This window comes from Plecotus auritus (genome assembly GCF_963455305.1).
Source record: "Plecotus auritus genome assembly, chromosome: 5".
Taxonomy (NCBI): domain Eukaryota; kingdom Metazoa; phylum Chordata; class Mammalia; order Chiroptera; family Vespertilionidae; genus Plecotus; species Plecotus auritus.
The window spans coordinates 156,054,370-156,078,049 of record NC_137776.1 but is presented as its reverse complement, the minus strand read 5'-3'; the positions used below and the strand labels follow the sequence as shown (position 1 = coordinate 156,078,049).

Below are 23,680 nucleotides of genomic sequence, written 5' to 3'. Positions count from 1 at the left end.
ACACACACACACACACACACACACACACACACACACCTGCCTCTCCCTGAGACACATTCCTCAGGTGGCAAATGTGCACGTCTGCCTCAGTGGGCACTGTCTGGGCAGGCTGGGCGCCACTGTGAGAGCTCTCCACAGACCCACAGGCCCGTCACCGCGCTCCTCCACACACCACTGATCACACTACAGGCTGTTAGCGTGCGGTGAGGAACTCTCCCCTTCCCCTTTCCTCCCGCAGCTGCAGGGGGGTGTTTCTGAGGGGGCGGATGTCACCCACTAGGGGTGGGTTTCCCCCACCCATACCTTGTCTTGTCCCAACTTCTTCCCACCCCCATAAGTAGGCCCTTTGGGGGTCATATTCTAAGTCACAACCGTAAAAGAGAATCAGGGAGCACCTTTGAACCATAGCTCATCAGCTGCCTCCTGCTTCCCCTGGTTTCCCTCTCCTCCATCAGCCCCTGGTCTTCCCCATAAATGCCCCTTTTTCCTTGAGGATGGGTGTGAAGGGACAATGTTGGGACTTTTTAAAGGAAGAAGTTATTAGTAAAGTAAGAAAGAAACCAAAACCTGTGCCGAAACCGGTTTGGCTCGGAGGATAGAGCGTCGGCCTGCGGACTGAGGGGTCCTGGGTTCGATTCCGGTCAAGGGCACGTGCCTTGGTTGCGGGCACATCCCCAGTGGGGGGTGTGCAGGAGGCAGCTGATCGATGTTTCTCTCTCATCGATGTTTCTAGCTCTCTGTCCCTCTCCCTTCCTCTCTGTAAAATATCAATAAAATATATAAAAAAAAGAAACCAAAACCTGCTGCCAAGAAAAATCAAAACCTCACTGGTCCAGAGTCCGCACCCAGCTCTGCTTCTTTCCTTTGCCCCCCATTGTCTAAGAAGCTGCAGCCCTCCGGACCTATGCAACTCCTTTGCTGTCTGCTCCTGACCCCCTACAAGGGTGCATGAGTGGTTAGTGCTGCAGGCTTTTCCAGGGGTGCACAGGTGGGGTTGCCCCATCCTCACCTCAGCCCAGTCCGAGCTCAGAGCCCTTGCCTCAGGGACAGCTTGTGGGATCCAGCTCAGATGTTGGGACACAGGAGATGCCATGAGCCCAGCAGGGGGCAGGAGGGGACCCAGAAGGGGCTGACTTGCCACAGGTGTGATCAGTAGGGCAACAAGGGTGGAAGGGGTCAGGGAAAGGCTGGAGTCTGGGGATGTCACAGAGGAGAAAGTGTGGTCCCAGATTTCTGCATCCTCCAAAGACTGCCGTTCCCGGGAAGAGCTTTGGAGTGAGACGCCCTGTGTGGGGGACACTCGGCAGCTCTGTAGACCTACAGCAGGAGGGGAGCTGGGTCCACCCTGGGAGTCCCCAAACTGATGAGGAGATGAGTCCAAAAAATCAGAGACTCCTTTCCGGGAACTGATACCTACTGGGATCCCCAGGATGATGAGCTAGGGCTCCATAGACAACCCCTCAATCTGATGGGGAGGATGAAGCCCTGCCCTGGAGCAATGACTGGGGAGATCCTCCGGGTTAGCTGGGCACAAAAGAGCTCTGACTACACAGAGAAAGCCTCTGGACACGGCAGCCAGGGGAGGAGGCATGGGACACATCAGGGGAGATGATCAGAGGAAGGCCATTTGGAGCTCTGCACTGCCCAAGGGGGTCTGGGCTACATGAAGGTGGAAGAGAGAGGGCGCAGGGGCAGGCCTGAGTGAGCAGTGGTCCTGTGACTCCCCAGCCCCAGCCCCATGCTCTGGGCCTTAGTCTCCCCTCCCCTGCCCCTCTGGTCAGTGCTCAGGATGCCATCTGCTTCACTGAACCCATCTGTCTGAGACTTGCTCACACCTTCCTCTTTTGTGACTGGAAGTCACAGGGCAACGCACTAAGCTGTAGAGTCACAGAGGAACCACAGAGCCTAAGAGTGTGAAGGGACAGAGGGGAGAGTGACAAGAGAAGGGGAGAAGGGAGACGGTGGGGCAGAGGTGCCCAAGACCATGGCCGAGTCTGTCACCTACGCAGACCTGCGGTTTGTGAAGGCACCCCTGAAGAAGAGAGTCTCCAGCCAGCTAGGACAGGGTAAGGGCAGAGGAGGCGTCTCCTGGATTCTGCATCCCCAACCTCTTTCGTGACCCCACCTCACCCACCCCTCAGACCCCCATTCCCAACTCCCACCTTGGCCCCTTTTCTCCCTTCTACAGACCCAGAGGCTGACGATGACGGGGAGCTCACCTATGAGAACGTGCAAGTGCCCACAATCTCAGGGGGGGCCTCAAACTTGGCCTCTTCTGGACTAGGGGACAAGGCCGGTATGGAGCGCCCAGGGGATGGGTGTTTGTGGGGGCGCTGTGTCTTGAGCTGGGGAGTCCAGGGTAGTCTTGGGAGAACAATATCCTTGGCAAAAGGAGGGGGGTTCCCAGGAAAGAGAAGGAGCCCTGGATAAATGGCAGCCAGGGGGAGAGTGACGCTCGCTCCCGGGGGAAGGTGGATCCCCTGGGGAGAGGGTAGGGCTCAGGGCAGCCCAGCGGGAGAGGCGTTCCAAGGGAAAATAGGGAGCGGGGCAGGGAGGGAGGGGCAGGGCTGAGAGCAGTCCTGGGAGAGGGGTGGGGCGGGAAGACTCCGGAGGGCGCTGGGGGAAGACAGGTGAGACTCAGGACCGGCAGGAGAGCCCGGGGGAGCCGAGGAACTCGGGAGGGCGCGGACGGGAGGCGAAAGAGCAGCGCCAGGCACGGGGGACACGGGGGCCTCCGCGCGGTGGAGGGAGTGGGCGGGTGGAGGGGCAGAGGGGGCATTTCCGGGGCTCCCGTCTCCTAACGGGACTCGCTCACCCGGTGCAGGGGTGCAGTCGGAGCCGCCCGCAGCGGCCTGGAGCTCCGTGACGTCACCCGCAGCCTGGCGGCTCCTGGGCGGTGAGTACCGCGCCCTCCCCGCGGCGGCAGGCGGGGCGGGCAGGCGGGGCGGGGCGGGGCGGGGCCGAGGGCTCGGCAGCCTTGCCCACCGCGCGGACCCGCCAGGCCTTGAGGGGCTCGGCGCCGGAGGATAGTGGGGGTCGGGGTGCTGGGCCCCGGGGGGTGCTGGTCTGGTCTCGGGCAGCCCCGCGACCCCCTCCTCTGCCCCTTTCACCCCATCCTTCTGAGGTGTCGACCCAGATCCTCTCCCCACTCCGCACTTAGGATGGTCCCCATTCACATACGCCCTGCCTCCGTCTGGGCCTGGGATTTAGGGGCTCCTGCCAGGTAGTGCCCTCCATCCTCCCCACCGGTAACAGCCCCAGCCCTTATTCCGGGCGTCTTCCCGCGCTGCCTGCGGACACTCGCTGCCCGATCGACCACGGCGCCTCACCGCGTCCTCTGAGCGAGGCTCTTTCCCAAGAATACCCCGCCCCCCGCTCGGGTTTATAAACTCGTTCCTGGGGCTCACTGCGCCTCGTGCCACACTTCCCCACAGGCCATTCAACCTGTTCGAAATACCTCCTTCTGGGCCTGCTCCTCACCTGCCTGCTCTTAGGGATGGCTGCCATCTCCCTGGGAGTGCGCTGTGAGTATGGCTCCCATCTCCCACTCCCCCCAGACCGCCCTCTCCCTGATTCCCCCCAACAGCTGCCCTTCCTCAGCAGGGGCCAGAGTTACGACCACCACGTCCTAAGCTTTGGGTCTGGTTTCCAGCCTGGTCTTGCTCTAAATTAACCTCACCTAGTCCAGTCACTCCTTAAACTTTAGGCGGCAGAGCTTACATTTCAGCAGAAAGTTGCAAGCAACAGAAAAAGGACTGAGGCTGGATCACAGGGCACCAGGGCACGGCTGAGGAAGATGCCACCCAGATCTCTCTTTCTGGCCAAGCAGATCTGCAGGTGTCTCAGCAGCTCCAGCACACGAACAGGGCTCTGGAAGCCACCAACAGCAGTCTGAGGCAGCAGCTCCACCAGAAGAGCACCCAGCTGGGGCAGCGGGAGCGGGATCTGCAGGGCTCCAGGAGGGAGCTGGCCCAGGCGCAGGAAGCGCTGCAGGTGGAACAGCGGGATTGCCAGGCTGTGAAGGAGCAGTCACAGGCCTGGCTGGCCAGCTTGGAGGAGACAAAGGAGGCCTTGAGAAGTGAGGAGACGCAGAGGAGGGCCGTGGAGGAGAGGCTGAACCGCTTGCAGGAAAAGCTGAAGCCCCTCTGCGTGCCGGAAATGCTGAAGCCCGACTTGGAACACCACCAGCCCTCAGGTATCGCTCTGGGAGAGGAGAGATGGGAGGGTCTGCTGTGAGGGATGGAGATTATGTGCATACACCCCCCAGCCCCCATTTTATTTTTTACCTTCTTAACCTCTATGACCCTCAGTTCCATGCATGCTGCCACCCACTCCCACAGCTGCACCTGAGCTCAGCATCCCAAACTGCTCTTCTGCTGAAAGGATGGTTTCAGACCCTCCACTCTGAGCACTACTGCCTGCTCCAGGCTCCCCCACACTTCTTCAGCCTCACTGAGTTCTCCACCCCGATGGAGAACCCTGTCTCCTCCTTTCCTGGCAGCTGTCACCTGTCCTCACTTCTCTCTACCCATCTTGCATTCCGGGGGCCGTCACTTCGATCACTCACTCCTTTGTTCCACTGTCCTGGTGCACCTGACTGGCGATATCTCAACTGTGGATGAACTCCGCTGCCCACCTTGGCCGTGCGTGCACCCAGGTGTGACACATTGTGCGATCATTCTGCTCGGTGCCTTTGAAACTCTAGTTTCAACCTCAGCTGGGGCCTCAGCGCTGCCTGGCAACTCTGCAATGGTTGCCTTGCTCTCCACGAGAACTTACCCTACTACCTGTTCTCGCTTTCAGCAGAAGCCCTGTTTCCTTAGAGAGGAATGCCCTCCATTTCCACCACAAAGTCTATATATCCACTTACATTTTTGCCCACCCTCATCTCTTGCAAGGATAACTGCAACAGCTTGCTGGATGTTTTCCCTAAACACCCCCCTACACCCTCATTCCACTCTTCATATTGCAGCCAGGGTAATCCTTTAAAAACAAAAATCTGAGCATATCATCCCAGTTAATTAATTAATCAAAGGTTATGGAATACATACTATATGTCTAGCACTGTGCCCAGGCATTGGAATGTAGGCAGCGGGCAAAATTCCTGTATGTAAAACCCCACATTGACTTTCTCTTCCTTGGAATATAAAAATAAAAAACCGCTTAACATGGCTTTCAAGGCCCCTGCCTACCTTTCAGCATACCTCTTCTCCCCTTACCCTCTTCAGTTTGAGCAGACCAACTTTTTTTTTTTTTATTCCTTTAAATTACTGATATACTAGGGAAGAGGGAGGGTGGAGGTGGAAAAAGGTGTATGGGGGATAAATGATGGTGGGAAAAATAATTTAAAAATAAATGACTGGTTTACAAAGGGCAGTCTGGTGGTGGGGCAAGGACTATAATTCCAGAGGGTAGTTGAGTGGGCACATGAGGAAATGTAGACAGAAGAGAAGGAGCTAGTGGAGAAGGAATGGTTTTTGAGTGACGGGGGTAGTACTGATGGAACAAAGCAAGGAGAGAGGTAGATTGGGGTCAGGAGCACAGATTGAGGTGTAGGATGTTAAAGAAAGTGGGTTGTTTATTTCTTATGGATGGTCAGGAAAAGAGGAACAGAGAAAAGACACATTTTGAGGTGGAGGGAAGGGAAATGGAGAGAGTTCACATCAAGTGTCTGGCAATTTCAGCAAAATGGGAACCAAGGTTGTCTACTTGTGGAGGGGAAGAGCAGAGAGGGCAGGAGGTTAGCTGGCAGCTTGAGGTGTGTTTGGGAATGGTATGCTAGCCCTATTAAAATAAACCTCCCGGATTGTTAGGAGTAAAGTTGTTGAATGTTAAGGCTTTTACTAAGTATACACAAGTTTGGCATTTCCAGAAAGGTTGCAAAGATCAAGGACTAGAAGTCAATGAAGGGGCTGAGAGTAGTCTGGAGACCACTGTTAGCAACTAGGTCGCTGAGCAACACTTTCATTCCAAGTGTTGAGATCTCCCTCTGGGTCTGTGCTGTGCTGTCACACTCTTTCTGTTTTTTAGACACCTGCTGTCCCCTGGGATGGATACTGATGGCGACGAATTGCTTTTACATCTCACTTATTAAAAGAAGTTGGGAAGACAGCCAAAACTATTGTAAATCTCTGTCCTCCAACCTCGCCACGATTGAGGTCACTGAGTATTATTCAGTAAGCATACCTTTATTTACAGACAGCCATGGGTAATATTAGGTAAAGGCACATATGTCATCCGTCAGGAATGGCAGTGCACACATGCATGCTTCCTGTGGCATGCATTCCTTCTCTGTGCAGCTTCTCAGCACAGTGCTTCAGGCAGCCCCAAGGATTAGACTTGGCATGAGAGTTGACTTATGAGCCATCTTTACTTTTACCCGTTTCTCATTTCAGCTTTCTGTTCAGTGTTCTGGGCTGCCTAACAAAGCATTTGACTGTCGTGACCCCGCAGGCAGAGGCCCCAGACCTGGTGGGCTGGATTGTAGGGATTGTTTCCTTGTGACCATAGCAGCCCCCAGAATGACTCCCTTTCACAGGCTGGCAGAAGTTCTTACCCAGCTGGGAGGGGGACTGCAGGGTGAGCCTGCATCTGCAGGGTGGCACTTGGAGGATGCAGGGGAAGGTCACCAAAGATGGGCACAGTTCTCTTGTCAAAACTCCTAGGTTGCCCTAGCTGGTTTGGCTCAGTGGATAGAGCCTCGGCCTGCGGACTGAAGGGTCCCAGGTTCGATTCCAGTCAAGGGCACGTGCTTGGGTTGTGGGCTCAATCCCCAGTAGGGGGTGAGCAGGAGGCAGCCAATCAATGATTCTCTCTCATCATTGATGTTTCTCTCTCTCCCTCTCCCTTCCTCTCTGAAACCAATTTTCAAAAGCTCCTGGGTTTCCCTATTTATTTTCTTCCATCAGCCCAGGTTCCCTCTTTTACCCCTCCTCCCCATTCCACTATTTCTCATCCCTCTCCACACATCTCTGAATCTCCCCTCAGGGTTTTTATGGCAGCAGCTTATATAAGGTGTTGGAACAAGTTGATTGGTCTGGTTCATATTGGATTGACCACAGGCTGAAGGACAGGGACGGGACTGATGCTAAAAGAACGGTTGGGTAAGTTTATGACTTTGGGGATCTTCAACTTTATAATCCCTTCAAAAAGACATAGTAATGAGATCTCCCTTCAGGTCTGCTCCCAAACCTTTCACAAATCAATACTGAAATTGCCTGCCTGTCCATTTCCTCTATTACAAACTCTTTAGGGCATTCTGTTCTTTATTCTACCCCGAGAGCAGTCCCTGGCACGTGCTTTATTTTAATTAATTACTAGACTGGGACCCATGTCATTTTTCTCTCAGAAGCTAGGGCTTCACAGCTGATGAAGAGCCTTGCCGTTCTCCCTCCCTTGAAAAGGCTACCCAAACGGGGGTTTACTTTCTCAGTCAGGACCACTTGGGGCACTAGAGTTGCTCCAGGGGAGTAAAGGGGCAGTGAGGTAACTTTAAGGATCAACCCCAGGGACCCTGAAACAGGATGGTCACCTGTTCCCTAACTGGAATTTCCATCTTTAAGACCTTGGGTGATTTTTCCCTCCCCTGGTCCTAAAGGCTCTTTGGGTTGGAGTCCAGACATCTGTCCCTGACCCACACCCAAATGTGGCCCTAGGTAGGTAGGGTGAGTTGGGACTTGGGTTAAGTTTTATTCAGGGCAAGGGGAGAGGAGGGAGGGGGGGGGGTGGGGGCCAGAGCCTATCCCAGTTCTATTTTATCACTTTTTAGGTATCATGTTCAAAACAAAAAATGTCCCTCTGTACAACAAAAGTGGCCAAGATACCCACACCAGACAGAATGTTCTACTTCTCTTCCCTGCATCTGTGAGATGGCATCTATTAGGCGTCCAGATTACCACTGAGCTGAGTAAGTGTGCGGGTTGGGAGCCTGGGAGGACAGGGGCTCAGAGCAGGGGTCCAGCTGCTGGGAGGGGGTGGGGCACGACATGTTCCTGGGAGTGAGTCACGTCCACAGCCTACAGGAGCTTGGTATACTTGTGTAAGGGGGTGTTGCACAGGGAGAGGGGCAGGGAAGGCCTGGAACTGAAGGGAGGCTGGTGATGTGACTCTCAGGGAGCTGGATGAAGGTTCTTAGTGACAGTCAACAGTGGAGCTCATTGATATTTTACTCTTCCAGATCCTCATGCCAACAAGAGCCTGTGCCCTTCATCCCTAACCTGCAGCCACAGGTCCTATGATTATCTCTCTCTAGCATTTCCTCAATCTGCCTGGATAGTGCCCGGCCAAGGGCTGATCTATGCCCAGCACTTATAGGCAGCCTACTGCCTGCCTGAAATCCTGTCCCAGAAACTGGACTATCCCTGGGAAAAGGGTACAGAAGAGATTTTGGCCTCCAAGAACCTCCCATAGTGGAATGGGGTGCTTCGGGGAGGAGGGCGCACGGGCTGAGCGGATAGGGGCAGCCCGGAGCCAGCCAGGCAGTTTTATTGAAATATTTTTAAATAATTTGCACGTGTTAGTCTCGTGTGTCAGCAATGCTGTGTGATCCCCCTGGGACAGCAAGCCCAGGGTTGGAGAGGAAATGTTCTGTCCCTTGAGTCCATGCTGAGGCTCCCCTATACGAAGCAGCTGGCCAGCCCATCTGGGGCTGGCAATGTCGAGCATGTGCAGTCCTCACAGGGCATCCTGAAGGCCAAAGCTGGAGGCCCCACTGCTAAGAGCGTGCCCCAGGCAGCTGAAGGCTGGGTGTGGGTGGCTTGGCACGGTGCCCTCGATGGCAGAGGAGACTGCCCGCCTCACAGTTCAGGTTGCGGTAGCGAGCAACAGCTGGTGTGGGGCGGGGGCACATGGACAAGAAGCCAAAGCTGAAGGGGCCCAGGCAGCAGCCAGGGCAGGGTAGCCCCTCATCGGACTCCCGAGGAGCTGAAGGGGGCGGCGAGGGTTCTGTCCGCTCCAGAGCTGCTGCCCGGGGCAGGCTATGCTGGGCCCGGTTCCAGGGCTCCCCGGCCCAGCCCTGTGGGGAGTTCACCACCACAGCTGGGGGGTTGTTGTTAAGGGGAGGTCCTGATCTTGGGGACCAGGGCTGGGAGGTTGATGAACAAGTGCTGATGAAGTTGTCTGTGGCCACAGCCAGGGGCAGCTGAGGAGCTGGGGGTTCTGGCTCAGGGCTACTGCCCTCACACTCCATTCTCTCTTCAGCCAAGGGACCCACAGAGGGAGGGCCAGGACCTGGCAGTACTGTCTCCATGCGCCGGGGGAGTTCAGGGGATGATGGTAATGAGCGGCAGCGACGGGCAGGTGTTCCAGGCTGGAGCAGGGTCTCTGGAGTCGTCACCAAGGGCAGCCGGGTGGAGGACAGTGGTGATGGTGGTACAAGGGGCAAAGGGGCGACTGGCTTGCTGGGTGTGTCCAGGAGCTTGATCTTGCCACCCCTGAGGTCTTCCCGCAGTGAGAAGGGGTTGACTCGAGTCAGATTGTCCCCCCAGTTGGGGGGTGATTCTAGTGATGGGGGCAGGAAGAGGTCTGATCGGCTTCGGGAGAGCCGAGGGTCTGGCCTGGGAAGCGTGGCAGAGGGACCCCCTCTTGGAACAGACCCTGTCAACAGAGAAGTCTGTGATCACTCTTCTCAGTATTGATAGCTTCTAGAGCAGGGGTGGGGAACATCCGGCCTGTGGGGCATATAAGGCCCACGAAATCATTTGGTCTGGCCCTGCCAAGCATTAAGGGTGAGTTAATTAAATGTTTGACCAAATACAGCAGGCTAGTTTTCAAGTTGATAATTTTGCATGGCTGGCGAATGATGTTATGAATATCCAAATGGCCCTTGGCAGAATAATGGTTCCCCACCCTTGTTCTATGTCTCATTATTCACCAGGAGGCTGGTGGGACTAGAACTTAGAGTTTGACGGGGTGCTTTGGAAAGGAGACGTCACCTCCAGCTGCTTTTTACCTTTTTCCTTCCTTAAAGCTCTAGAATTAGAAAACTATCTTCTTTGAAATGTCCTTTCACCCCCAGCCTTCTCAACTAATAAATACACGAAGTGTCCCCCAGATAATGCCCTGAGTTCTAAGGAGGAGAGAGGCAAAAGGACTCCAGTTGCGTCAAGGTCATGCTCACTTACCCTGATTGTGCATCAGGGGAGCCCTGGTGAGGGGGGCTGGCTCAGGCAGTTGCTCCAGGATCCATTCCAGGTGCTGGGTGATTTCGGTGAAGGGAGCACGAGCACTAGGTTCCATCTGATGGGTAGAGACAGGGGCAGCTTCACTCAGTGCTCCAAAAGCGGGTCCCTGAGTTCTCCATCCATCACCTGGGACAGGACAGCCTTGTCAGCTGATGGATGGGGCGGAAGGCAGGGAGGGTGAGGCTCTTACACTGCAGCAATGGATGGCCAGGAGCAGGAAAGGTAGTGGGCAGTCATCCCCTACCAGGGTCCGGAAAGCAGGCACATCCAAGCCAAAGTCCTGTGGGGACAGAAAGGAAGGGCCTCCAAGTCAACTTTCCTTGGGTTCTCCTTCTGCCCCCAATCAGGACCTCAAGTTCCAGGGAACCCTTCTTGGTTGTAAGTTTCCCAGTCTGGAGGTCCGCCTTTTCAAACCTGGAGACATCATTCACCTCAGTCCGGGGCAGGTAGTCAGGGTCTGCAGGTACTCGTGCGATGAGCTCACAGAGGACAATCCCAAAGGCAAAGACATCGGCCTGGGGGTAAGAGATAATGTTAGGGGGAGGAATTGCCAGTTTTCATGTCAGAATTTAGTTAGAATATGTCAGAATTCACCGGGGAGTCTTGACAGTTTCCATGTGTTTGAGGGGTGCCTGTGAGGGGCAAGGGGGTGTCTTGGGGGCCTCCTGAATATCTGGTAGGGTTGTGAGGAACTTGGGACAGGAACTTATAAGAATATCTCAAGGGTCTCTGGAAGACCTTGGGGATCTGAAGGATTGATATCTTACCTTTTCATCATATAGCTCACCCCTCAACACCTCTGGAGCCATCCAGTACGGGGAGCCCACTACAGCCAATGGCTCCTTCCTTTCCCCTTCCCTGCAGGGCAGGGGCAGAGTGGTCAGAAACATCCCACTCAGACATCCTCCCCAAACAAAAAGAGATGAGGCCAGCCCCCTCTCCCCATCCCAGGGGAAACGTCCCAGGGGGCTTCATTTAGATAGGGGCCTTCTGGGAGGTTTGGGGGAACAGGGGCATGAGCTCACCTATACACAGGAATCTTTTCAGCCAGCCCGAAGTCACCCACAACAGCTGTGAAGCTTCGGCCTTCCCGACGGATCAGACAATTCTGACATACACATATAGTATCCCACACACCTATCACTTTCTGCTCTTCGATCTCCCAATCTATAACTCAAACCTCTGTCACTCAAGAATAACCCCAACCCTCTCCCAGTTCTCCAGTGTACTCCAATCTTGCAACATCATCTATCACTCCAAACACAGCATGGTACTTAGCCCCTCAGAGCAACCCCCTCACCCAGTCCCCCAATGTTTTGCTACTCTAACATCCTAACATACTTATCCACATTCTAACATCCATAGGCTAGTTACAACCCAGTAGTCTCAAAACCCCCTTCATGCCGCTACCTGTCTGGCCAGCCTACCTTGGATGTGAGGTCTCGGTGGAATACACCTTTGGCATGCAGGTACTGCAGGCCCTGAGCAATATCCAGAGCCAGGCGGAGCCTGACAGGCCAGGAGAGGGGTTCAGGAGAGCTGAGCAGCTGTTCCAAGGTTCCCCCATTCATATACTAGGCAGAGTGGGAGGAGAAGGGGCATGGATGTCAAGGTTTCAGTCTCTAGTCTCCCACTTATAAGCCAGGGGACACTCGGGAGGATCACAAAGGTCAGAAGGAGTGGGCCTGTGCTCTAGGGTTCCAAATTCATATTCTAGGGCTGTCCTATCCAATACATGTGCAACCACTTAAAATTAAGGTAGTAAGTTTAAATAACATTAAAGATTCAGTTTCTCAGACTGGCCACATTTCCGTGCTCACAGTTTTGCACAGAACAGATACAGAACATTTTCATCACCACAGAAAGTTCTATTGGACAGCACAGTTGGAGGAGAGGATGAGAACAGCTGGGGCCTTTTGTGGTTTGCCCCAGGGGAAGTTTAGGGAAGACTCTCTGGGAGGAGGTCCTGCTGCCTCGCCCTGTTTCTCAGGAGAAGCACCAGGCCATTGATCTCTTTCCCCTTGGTGGTGTGGGGGTCCCCCTTCCTGGTCCATTCTCACCTCTGTAAGAGCGTGCAGCTGCCCCTGGTGCACACAGACCCCCATGAACCTGTTAGAGGGGAGGGATGGAGGGAGGGTAGGCTGTAAGATACTCGGCCTCTCCGCAGTCTCCACTTTTCCGGAGGGATCTTTCCCCTTATCCCAGCAAGCCTCCCAGCAAGCGATTGGGGCTGCTCACCTTAGGATGTTAGGGTGCTGGAGCTGGTTCATCAGCTGCACCTCCCGTAGCGTGTTTCCCCGGTTACTGGGGAGCCTGTTCATTTTCAGCACCATGACTTGCCCTGACTGTCGGTGCCGTACCTGGGGGTGCCAGGGGCCGACGAGTCTCGGGCAGGTGGGACGGGTTGCCCCGTCCGGGCCCCCTAGCTCCAGCCTCCCGTCCAAGGCTTGGTCCCGCCCCTCTGCCCTCTTGGCCGGTCCTACCTTGTAGACCTCCGAGAAGAAGCCGGCGCCGATCTTCTCCGCGCAGTGGAAATCGTCCACGCGCGCCAGGCTGGACACGGCGCTGCGGAGGGCCCGGTAGGAGGAGGGGCGGCCCCGACCCGGGCCTCCCCCAGCGCCCACGGGCCCCTCCCCCGGCGCCTCTCCCGGGCCGGGCCCTGGGCCCCGCCGCGGGGGCCGTTCCCCGGCCATGGCCGGGCCCCCAGCCCGGGCCTGCCTCACATGGCCAGGTCCCTGGGCCCGGGGCAAGCCGCGCTGGCCATGGGAGTGGGCCCAGCCGGGTCCGGGACGCCGGGACTCCCGCTCCCGCCTCGGAGAATGGAAGATCCGCCGAAGATCCCGGACCCGCCCCCGCCGTGCCGGCTCGCTGGGCCCCGGGGACGCCGCTCCGCTCTGCGCAGGGCCTGGGCCTGGGCCTGGGCCGGGCGGCGGCGGCGGCGGCGCTCCCGGGCGCCGGCGGGCAGGCGGGCTCCCCGCAGGCGGAGGCGGGCGGCGGCGGCTGCTCCGCTGCACCGCTGGGCTCAGGCTCGCGGCCTGTCGGGGGCGGGGCTGAGCGGGCCTCCGCTTAACTCCTTGGAGCCCGGCCCCCGGCGGCGGCCACGCCCCCCAGGTACGCACCCCCTACTGTGGCGGTGACGCCCCAGGCGAGGGGTCTGGGGCGTCCGGATTCAATAAATAAACTCAGGCCAGAGCTGAATAACTGAAGGCAGCTGAGGGCTGGTTGTGCGTACGCGCAGGTCCAATGTCTCAGCTGCCCAGGGAGCCCTCTCTCCGCTCCCACCCTCAGGTCACTGTCAGTAGGGGACCGGGCTCGGGAAACCGCTCGCTTCCTGGGCTCCATGGACCAACAGGGCAGAGTATTAAACCCTCACGGCCAACCAAAATCTAAGGCAGCCACCAGTCCATCTCCCTGGCCTCCCCCCATGTCTCCACCCCTACACCTTAGACCTCTGGACTCCCCGGGACGTCCTTCCTTCTCGGGCTGCAGTGATGCCCACGGACGGTAGTGAGCCCTTGTCCAGCCCATCCCCACTGTGGCGCCAACTCCTCCTCACTCCATTCCAGCTCCCTCGAACAAAGTTCAAATTCCAGAGCCTCCGCCTAGTGACACACAGTCTGGACCTTCGCACTATTCCGTCCCAATGACCCTTTTCAAAAAAGAAGTCTCCACCTGCAGGGAAGCCCCTCCTTCCGCGAGACCCTACCCCTTGGCCAAACTCCGCCCCTCAAGGGGCCCTTCCCCTCAAAGACCCCCGGCTTCCTCACCGAGACCCCCTCCCCTGCCGAGGGGCCTTCCCTCAGCATCGCACTGCTGCACTTCTCAGTGGACACCCCTCCTCTGGGTGCTCCTGCCACGCAGCGAGACCCCACCTCTCAGAGTGACTCCACCGGCCATTGGGCCCCTCCCCTCCTTGTGGCCCAGCCCTCAGCGGTTTGACCCCTCGGCAGGTTCCGCCCTCCGGCTCGTAGGAGCCCGCTCTGCCCCTTCAGGCAGGAGGAGGCGCTGCAGCCGCCGCCTCCTTCGCCGCGGGGCCCTACGTGTGCGCGCACCGTTTCGGGACCCCGTGCACTCGTCGTCCCCTACGCTTCCGGTTCGTTTCTGGCTCCTCCGGCGAAATAGCCAATCATCGCCAGGGGTGGGTGACGTCACTGCATACCGGTGGCGGCTTCCCGACGAGCGGCGCTGGGCGTGGGTGATCGCCATCTAGCGGCGGGATGGAGGGCGGCGGGAGTGGAGGCCTCGGGCCTCGGGAGTGAAACCGGCCGTAGGACCTTAAAGGAGCGGGGCTGAGTGCTTTTGAAAAATTCTGTAGTGGTGTTTCTATTTCTGTGGTAAGCTGGAAAGAAAATTAGAGGTCTGTCCCAGAGTTGGGACCAAGTACTCCTTGTTAAGGGCGAATGAGAAAAGAATAAAGTCAGTCTTAAATGACAAAAGAAGCATTAGGCTCAGAAGGCTGCCTCGGTGAGGGAAGGTGTTGCACGGGTTTGGAGGGAAGAACCGGAGAGATCACGGTCCTCCGGAGCCAGTGGAGACAGACCAATCCGGAGAAACCTGTGGCTGGACCTTGTGCATCACATTCATTCTTCCAGAGGCAATTTGGTCTCAGCCCAACAAACTCATTCTTCACATTAAATTAATGTTAGCATCTACAACTGTTTTGTAATTTGTAAATTTGCTTTCTATAGAAGTATGACATGGATAAATGCTAGGAATTTATGCCTCATTTAGTTTACATAATATTATAATAGATACTTTGACACGTATCTGACCATTTATCCAAGTTTGAGAATTATTATAGTTGATGATAGTAAGTCCAAGCGGAGAAGCCAGGTTTCTGTTTCAGAAAGACTACTGTGGTGGTTGTATGGGGGCAGGGAGTCTGATTAGGAAGGAGGCTCTGACAATGACTCAGTCAGGAGACGATAAGGGACTGAACTAGGATAGGGATAATAGGGAAGGGAAAGAGGAAACATCCATGCCATATGGGAAAATTTGCTGATTGATTAGTATCCAAAGTCGGTCCTGGGGAGAGAAATAGCATCAGCCAGGATAATTTTCAAATTTCTAGCTTAGATGATGGGGAGATATTAACTGGGATAAAAAATCCAGGAGGAGGAAAGGTTGAGGAAAGAATGGTAAATGATTTCCATAAACAAAGGGATGATGGTAAAACTATGAAGGTCGTTGCCATCGTCCAAGTAGAGTGTATGGAAGGAGAAATAGGCTGGCAGTGGAATCCTGGGGAAAACCAGCATTAAAGGGCAATGGAGGGAGAGAAGTCCACGAAGGACACTAAGAAGAAACAAGCTAAAAGATAGGAAGAGAATTTAGAGAGTCTGGTGTCATGGAATCTAAGGATGGAGCAGTTAGGGAAAATGGAATACAGTAATGAACAGCATTAAATAGTGCAGAGGGGTCTGCTAAGATAAATTTTAAATGTTTCTTGAGTTAGTCTTTTAGAAGATCCTTTTGGTGTTTTTCAAACTTTTTATGATGGCAAATGTCAAACATAAGCAGAGAATAGAACAGTGGGCCCTTATTTACCTGGGAGAGTAAGTTCATTTTGTTGGAGACCCATGCCTCAGTTGTACAGTTGATCTGTCGGAGTAAAAGTACCAGCTTCGTGTACCTTTTATCCCAATGATTCTCCAATGATCAACTCATGGCCCATTTTGTTTCATTTATACCCCTGCTGTCTTCCCCCACCCAGTTATTTGATGCATATTTCTGACATTATATCATTTTATCAATATGTTTATCAATATGTTCTCTAAAACATAAGGATTCTTCTTTAAAACAAAATCATGGTACCATTGTCACACCTGAAAAAAATTAACAATTTCTTAATGTCATCAAGCATCTAGTTATTCACATTTCCCCCACTGTTTTATACTTAGTTTTTTTTAAATGTTATTTTATTGATGAGAGAGAGAGAGAGAGAGAGAGAGAGAGAAAGAAACATCAATGATGAGAATCATTGATAGGCTGCCTCCTATACATTCCCTACTGGGGATCGAGTCTGAAATCCCAGGCTGGTGCCCCTGACTGGAATTGAACCTGGGACCCTTCAGTCCACAGGCCGACACTCTATCCACTGAGCCAAACCAGCTAGGGCTATATTAAAAAATTGTTTTAAAAATTGTTTATGTGAGTCAAAATATGAGTAAGGACCATACTTTGCAGCTGATATGTCTCTTGAATTTTTAAAAAACTTTGTCTATTCTCCATCTTTCCCCCCTTATTATTTAATTAATTTATTTGTTAAGAAACCAGGTCATTTATCCTGTAAAGTTTCTCAAAGTCTGAATTTTGTTGAGCTTCTACTGGCATAATTTAGTATGTTCATCAGCTCTGTATTTCTGGTAAATTGTTAGAGGCTTAATCAGATTTAGATTTGATTATTTCGGTAAAACTAATTTATAGGTGGTTTTAGCACATTTACAAGGAGGCATACAGTGGTGGTCTTTTTGTGATATTAGTAATTAATGATGATCATTGTCTAGACTAGCATTGTTCAAACTTAGCACTGTTGACATTTTGGGCCGGATAGTTCTTTATCGTAGGAAGTTGTTCTATGCATTGTAGGATATTTAGTAGCATCTCTGGCCTCTACCCACTGGATGCCAGTAGCAACTCCCCCAATTGTGATAACCAAAAATGCTTCTAGACAATTGTCAAATTTCCCTTAGTGGGCTAAATGTCCTTGATTGAGAACCACTGGTCTAGGTTCATTAATATAGGATTTAGAACATAATATTTTTATTCGAGCCTTCCTTCTTTGCTAGGTAGAATAAATACCTCTACAAAGAGAAAATTTTACACAGTAACTGTTTGTTCCCTAGAGCTACATTTCATGTAGGAAAGCAAGAAAAATGCTGCTTTGTTTCCCTTTTATTTTACCAGCTTTTAAAGTAATGAGTTGGAAAAAAAATAAATACAGTAATGAGTTGGTTACCTAGCATCTTCCAAAGGAACCAGTGATTTTTTTTAGTACTATTATGACTCATAATTTAACACATATATGATGTGTCTCAATCATTGGCAGTTTTTAAACATTTTAATTGACTTATTTTGGCCAGTGGGAACTTGTTCAAATTGGCACCTGAGAGTCCTCTTGATATGACCTTTAAGGTTTCTTGCTCCTTGATATGATAAAAATTTCCAGGCTCATTTTGTGTGTTCCTAGACTAGAGCTGGTATCAGTGATTTTTTCCAATGATTCATGGTTCCTTTTAACTGGAAATGGTATTTAGAGAACACATTCTGGGCACTAGGGATGTAGGTTATTTGACCTTAGGAAGAGCAGTTAAATGAATATATAGTCAATTACCTGTTCTCAAAACAGCCGCCTGCACCACCTCTTTATTATAAAAAATTTCAAACTTGCAAAAAAGTGGAAGGAATGCACAATGAACAATTGTATACTCTCACCTAGATTCAACAATTGTTTATATTCTATTGTGTTTGTTTTCTCTCTTCTTTCTCATGTGGTATGGTATGGTATGATAGAGTATCATATCATATAAGTTTTTTAAATCCTCACATGAGAACATGTTTCTATTGATTTTTAGAGAGTGAGGGAGAGAGAGAGAGAGAGAGAGAGAGAGAGAGAGAGAGAGAGAGAGAAAGAGAGAGAGAGAGAGAGAGAAAGAGAGAGAGAGAAGAGAAACATCGATCAATCCATCCATTGCCTCCTGTACATGCCTCCCTCAGGATTGACACTCCAACCAGCTGAGCCACACTGGCCAGGGCTCAGGTACAATTTTTATTGTACCATTTGAAAATAAGTTTCAGGCATTGTAACACTTCATTAGCATTATCTGCTGAGATCATTTTCTATGTAACTATAACACCATTATCATATCTTGAATTACTTTCTTCATTTAGTTTTATTGGCTTCTTAGGACTCTTCTGCTGTTTCTTCTTCCTCTTCCTGATCTCTAAATAGTGGTGTATCCACAGCTCCATCATTGGACCTCTTCTCTTCTCCCTACACACATACATGGTAGATCATTCCAAGGCTCTAAATACTATTTATATTCTAGTGACTACCACTTTTTCTCTCTCCACCCAAACTGTCCTCTGAACTCTAGACTCCTATATTCAATTGCTTATTCATCATCTCCAGTTGGTTATCTAGTTGGCTTTTCAAAATTGATGAATACAAAATAGAACTCTTGAATCTTACCCCTCTTCCCAGTTTTTCTTTAAGGCTTCCCCATCTCAATAAATCCAATCTGTTAGGTGCTCAGGCAAGGCAATTCAGTTATCCTGCCTCCTCTCTTTCTCTTTATCTCATATCTAAGCCCATCAGCAAATTGTGTATGCTGTATGTTTGAAATCTATCTATAACCCAACTGCTTCGCACATTTCCACCGCTTCTAAACCAGCCTAGTCCACCAGTTTCTTGCCTGGATTGTTGCAGTAGCCTCCTCTCTGGTCTTCCTGCTTATACCTTTCTCTCCCTACAGTCTATTCTCTACACAGCTGCCAAATATTCCTTTTAATGTGCAAGTCAGATCACTTTATATCTCTGCTTTAAACCTTCTGTCATCTCAGAATCAAATCCAAAATCTTTTCTATAGTTTCCTTTCTTTCTGATATTTATACCTTTAATTTCTATTCCCTTGCTTAAGAGCATCAATATAATGTTGAGTGAAGTAGTGCAGTAGACCCTCGTGTCTTGTTCCTGTTCTTGAAAAGAATGCTTTTAATGTTTCACTACTAAGTTTCATGTTTACTGTAGGTTTTTTTGTAGCTACTTATACCAATTAGCTGTTTGTTTGTTTTTAAGTGCCATGTAAGTAACCCTAGCAAAACTCAGTGGCATAAAACGGCAATTATTTATTCTCACAAATCTGCAGGTTGACTGGGGCAGCATTCTAAACTGGGATTGTGCTCCATCTGTTTCTCACTTCTCCTACAACCAGCAGGACAGCTCGGGCATGTTCTTCTCATGGTGATAGAAGCAGGGCAAGAAGATAAACACAGTTTAGCAACTGCTTTTCATGTATTTAGACCATGTCTGTCAACATTCCAGTGGCCAAAGAAAGTCATAGGGCCAAGCCCAAGTATACTGTCTGTAGAGATGGTGGTAGAAAGGGAGAAAATATTTCTAAACAGTGATACTTTACATTAAATTTTTAGTGTTAAACTGACTTTGCATTTGTAGAATAAACCCAATTTGATATTTCTTCCACTCTCTTCCCTTCATTTTCTTTTAACATTAGATTTTGGTTGTTTTGGGGGGTATTTTACAATTTTATTTTTTATCAGCTTCATACTGAGATATAATTCACATACCATATAATTCACCCATTTAAAGTGTTCAATGGTTTTTATTCACAGAGTTGTGCAACTATTACCATAATCAGTTATAGAAAATTTTTGTCATCCCAAGGAGAAACCTCATGTGCTAATTCCCTTACCCCCAGCCCTAAACAATCATTATTTCACTTTCTGACTATATAGGTTTGCCTCTTTTTGGACATTTCATATATAGACTCATACAATATCTTATATCTTGCTTCTTTTACTTAACATGTTTTCAAGGTTCATTCATGTTATAGCAGGTATCAGTATGTGGACCGTGGGGAAGAAGATACCTATTAAGGAAGGTTGGTGGGAGGGGAGGGTAAGAGATCAACCAATGGACTTGCATGCATGCATATAAGCATAACCAGTGGACACAGACAATAGCGGGGTGAGGGCCTGTGCTGGAGGCAGGGAGCAGGCTGGGAGAGGTCACTGGGGGAAAGGAGACATATGTAATACTTCCAACAATAAAGAATTAAAAATAACTATATATCATACCTAATTAAAAAAAAAGCGCTCCATTTTTAAAAACTGAGCTAACAGTGCTCAATTTTTAAAATCCTTACCTGAGGAGTAAAGATATTTTTCCATTGAGTTTTAGAGAGTGAAAAGAGGGGGGAGGGGGAGAGAGAGAAAGAGGAGAGAGAAACATTGATGTGACAGAGACACATCGATTAGTTGTCTCCCAGATGGGCCCTGACGGGGGGGCAGAGGGTGGGGAACAGGGGGTGGGGAACAGGGATCAGACCCACAACCCAGGTACATGCCCTTGACTGGGAATCGAACCCAAGACACTCCAGTGCACAGTCAATGCTCTAACCACCGAGCAATGCTGGCCAGGGTTAACTGCTCAAATTTTAAAGCAGAGCCTAGCAGCCATTTCTAAACAGGGTCTCTCTCCCAAAGTGCACTTCATACTGCCTCCCACACTGAAGTGCCCGCCTACACAGTGTTCCTGCCATCTGAACCAGCCTTATAGAGATCCTAGAATTGTATTTCAATCCATAGGATTGAGGCTTACTCCACCCAACTGAAGTTACATCCCTGTCAGCATCTTTACTGACCAACCAGAGTGGCTCCATTATGACTAATCAGGACAGTGCCTTTGGACCAAACTTCTGTTGAGGATTTGGAGCCCTCATTTGCAGAAGGATGAACCAATCAGGGATCAGGGGTGAGGACTTCTCTCCATATGTCAGCTCCTCTGTGGCTCACTTTCTCTTTCCACCAAAGACTGAAGACCGTATTTCCCCCGTTGGAGCTGAAACACCAAAGACATCTTGCCAGAGCAGAGTGGAGCAGAGCAGAGCCATCTAGTCAGAGAGTGGCCTCACCCAAGGGCCGCCTCCCCAGGGCCGCCTTGCTCCAGGGCCACCTGTGCTGCTTCGAAATTGAGCTGTAACACTATTGAACAGTTCTTACAGCTGTGCTGTATCACAATTGAGCTGTTTGCACTAAAAAAAGTTTTTTTCACCACACCCCAAATTGGGCATTCCTGTTGGCATTGAACGGCACCAACAACCATTGGTTGAAAAGTACTTACTTCTTTTTACGGTTGATGTTTCAGTATGAATATACCATGATTGTTTATTCATCAGTTGAAGATCATTTGGGTTGTTTCTACTTTTTTTGGCTGTTATACATGTTGCTCCTATGAACAATTATATACAGGTTTTCATGTGGACAATGTTTTGTCTCCTGACCTTTTAGCTTTGTTTTTATTCCTCTGTTCCTCCCTTTATTACCTTATTTTGGTTGAAATAAATATTTTTAACATACTATTCTAATTGTCCTGAGTTTTAAAAAAAATTTATGTTTTAGATAATTCCTTAGTGGCTGCTCTAGGGATTAGAATCTAGTAAAATTGTCGAAAGGCAAACACACAATGACCTATACCATATATAGTTGATTTGCTTTCAACAAATCTTCTGAAGAACACCTATCTTGCCATCATGCTGGAAGTAGAAGTCCTCCAATGTGTCATTTAACTGGCAATGATGGTTAATAAGAAAGCTATTGACATTTGAATATATTTTTCATGTAATAAGTCTTACAGTACTCTGATTAGTTCTCATTGTTTTTCAGTGGTTTCTCAGTTTTTAGAGTTAAGCAGATAACATGTTTCTTAACATTTATGATTATTATTTTGATTTCATGCACTGAATAATGTTGGATATAAAGGTGATAGTGATCAGTCTAAGATTGTCTAACGTGAAGGACTATCAATGCTATATGCTGGCATCCATCTTATGACCCTGGAAAACACTGCAAATCCTTACTATTTTTTCCTATTAAGCTGGGACCCTACTCCAGAAACCTCACAGTTACACCACCATAAGTGACTACAGTTAATTGGATTTGGTTCAACGAGTGAGATGTTTGCAAACCCTGGCTCTAGCTTTTCTCTTTGATGAAGTTTGATAGTGGTTCTTCATTTTATTTTTTTTTTAAATGTTTTTATTGATTTGAGAAAGGAAGGGAGAGGGAGAAAGAAACATCCATTGTTTGCTTCCTGCATGCACCCTGAATGGGATCGAACCCACTACCTGGGCATGTGCACTGACTGGGAATTAAACCAGTGACCTTTTGGGTATATGGACAGACACTCAACCAACTGAGCCACACTGGTCAGGGCATGGCTGTTCATTTGAAATATTCTGTATCATGTTTCTATTCCTGGTTCACTAAAAGTCCTTAGCTTAGCTTTCCATACCGTTTCATGATGCCTGCCAAAGTCCCATCATCACATCCACAGAACTTCTAGAGGCAGGAAAATACATCATTCCTTCTTTTATTTTTGTTTTGTTAATCCTCACCTGAGGATATTTTCCCATTGATTTTTAGAGAGAGTGGAAGGGAGGGTGAGAGACAGAGAGAGAAACATCAATGTGAAAGGGACACATAGATTGGTTGCTTCCCATACATGCCCCAACCAGGGCTAAGGTATGTGCCCTTGACCTGAATCAAACCCGGGACCCTTCAGTCCGTGGGCCAATGCTCTATCCTCTGAGCCAAACTGACAAGGGCCATCATTTCTTGTTGTCCATCTCTTTCTTTTTAATTTGTTGTGCATCTTTTTTTAAGAGCAAATAAACTCTTCTATGACCTTCCCTCATCCCAGACTTCCTTTCATATTGCCAGAATGCCACAGCTCAGGCCTATCACTGACAAGAGGTACAGGAACACTATGATGGGCTTTGACTAATCAAGACTCACTCCTAGGGCTGGCTCCAAGCTTCCCTGAAGTTGCTGGCTGCTCGGTAGAACAAAAGTAAGGTTCCTTCAGGAAAAATGAAGATGGGGGTGAGAATAGGTATGTGGTGTGCAACTAACAGTATGTTACAGAATCCAAGTGCCCAGGTTGTTAACCTTGACACAGTACTGCTATTCTGGGCTCTCCTCTCAGCTCCCACCCTTACTCTAACACAGTGATTTTCAACACTGGTGTGCCACAAGAATTTTTGAAACATGCAATACCTGACTACTTACCTGCAATACCTGGCATTGACCTCTTTTCCCTTAAATTGTCAAATAAAAAAATGACAACAGCCAACACAACATACATGTCCGATGTGAATGAATCAAAATTATACATATTTTTTGGGTTGGTTCAGCAAAAATATATTTTTGGCGTGCCACAGAATTTTAGTAATTAGTTTATGTGCCATGAAGTGAAAAAGTTTGAAAATCGCTGCTGTATTTCCTTAACTGTGAATCAAGTTCTCTACAACTCTAGCTCTAAATAACACATACCAAGGCTGTCCTTGGCAGAACAGTGGGGCACATGACATGTATTCCTTGGGATCCAGCGCTCTTGTGCAATTCCTGAGAAGTCAGTGACCTGTGCTTAGTCAGACCAGGCACTGTCACAGTCTGGGATCAGGGAGAAGAACAGAGGCTCCTGGAAAGGTGGACTGGCCTGGCTTTGCCTGGGCCCCAGAGCTGAGTTCTTTTTTAATTTTTTAATTGATTTTAGAGAGGAAGGGAGAGGGACAGAGAGATAGAAACATCAATGATGAGAGAGAATCATTGATTGGCTGCCTCTTGCATGCCCTCTACTGGGGATTGAGCCCACAACCAGGGCATGTGCCTTGACCAGGAATTGAACTGGTGACCTTTTGGATCATAGGTAAATGTTCAACCACTGAGCACACCAGCCGGGCCCAGCGCTGAGTTCTAAT

General features: G+C 50.2%; 2 protein-coding genes across 3 annotated transcripts; one reads left to right on the top strand and one right to left on the bottom strand.

The window, feature by feature from the left end:
* The first annotated feature begins 1,961 nt into the window (after nucleotides 1–1,961).
* CD72 (CD72 molecule) lies at nucleotides 1,962–8,517 on the top strand. Of its 2 annotated transcripts, XM_080668657.1 has the most exons (10): nucleotides 1,962–2,066; nucleotides 2,189–2,296; nucleotides 2,825–2,896; nucleotides 3,435–3,524; nucleotides 3,830–4,195; nucleotides 4,502–4,657; nucleotides 6,031–6,176; nucleotides 6,988–7,103; nucleotides 7,769–7,906; nucleotides 8,177–8,517. In XM_080668657.1, exons 1-9 carry the CDS (start codon nucleotides 1,985–1,987, stop codon nucleotides 7,899–7,901), a joined length of 1,269 nt encoding a protein of 422 aa, XP_080524783.1. In that variant the 5' UTR covers nucleotides 1,962–1,984; the 3' UTR covers nucleotides 7,902–7,906; nucleotides 8,177–8,517. The 2 variants fall into 2 exon arrangements, with proteins under 2 accessions (XP_080524783.1, XP_080524784.1); XM_080668658.1 differs by lacking the exons at nucleotides 1,962–2,066; nucleotides 2,189–2,296 and adding an exon at nucleotides 2,381–2,491.
* On the bottom strand, nucleotides 8,454–13,298 carry TESK1 (testis associated actin remodelling kinase 1). The gene is made up of 10 exons (XM_080668656.1): nucleotides 12,665–13,298; nucleotides 12,420–12,541; nucleotides 12,242–12,290; nucleotides 11,609–11,755; nucleotides 11,207–11,289; nucleotides 10,949–11,039; nucleotides 10,613–10,696; nucleotides 10,372–10,461; nucleotides 10,122–10,236; nucleotides 8,454–9,594 (listed from the first exon to the last, which is right to left on the bottom strand). The coding sequence occupies exons 1-10, from the start codon at nucleotides 12,872–12,874 to the stop codon at nucleotides 8,714–8,716; spliced, it is 1,872 nt and encodes a 623-aa protein (XP_080524782.1). The 5' UTR covers nucleotides 12,875–13,298; the 3' UTR covers nucleotides 8,454–8,713.
* Nucleotides 13,299–23,680: the final 10,382 nt, after the last annotated feature.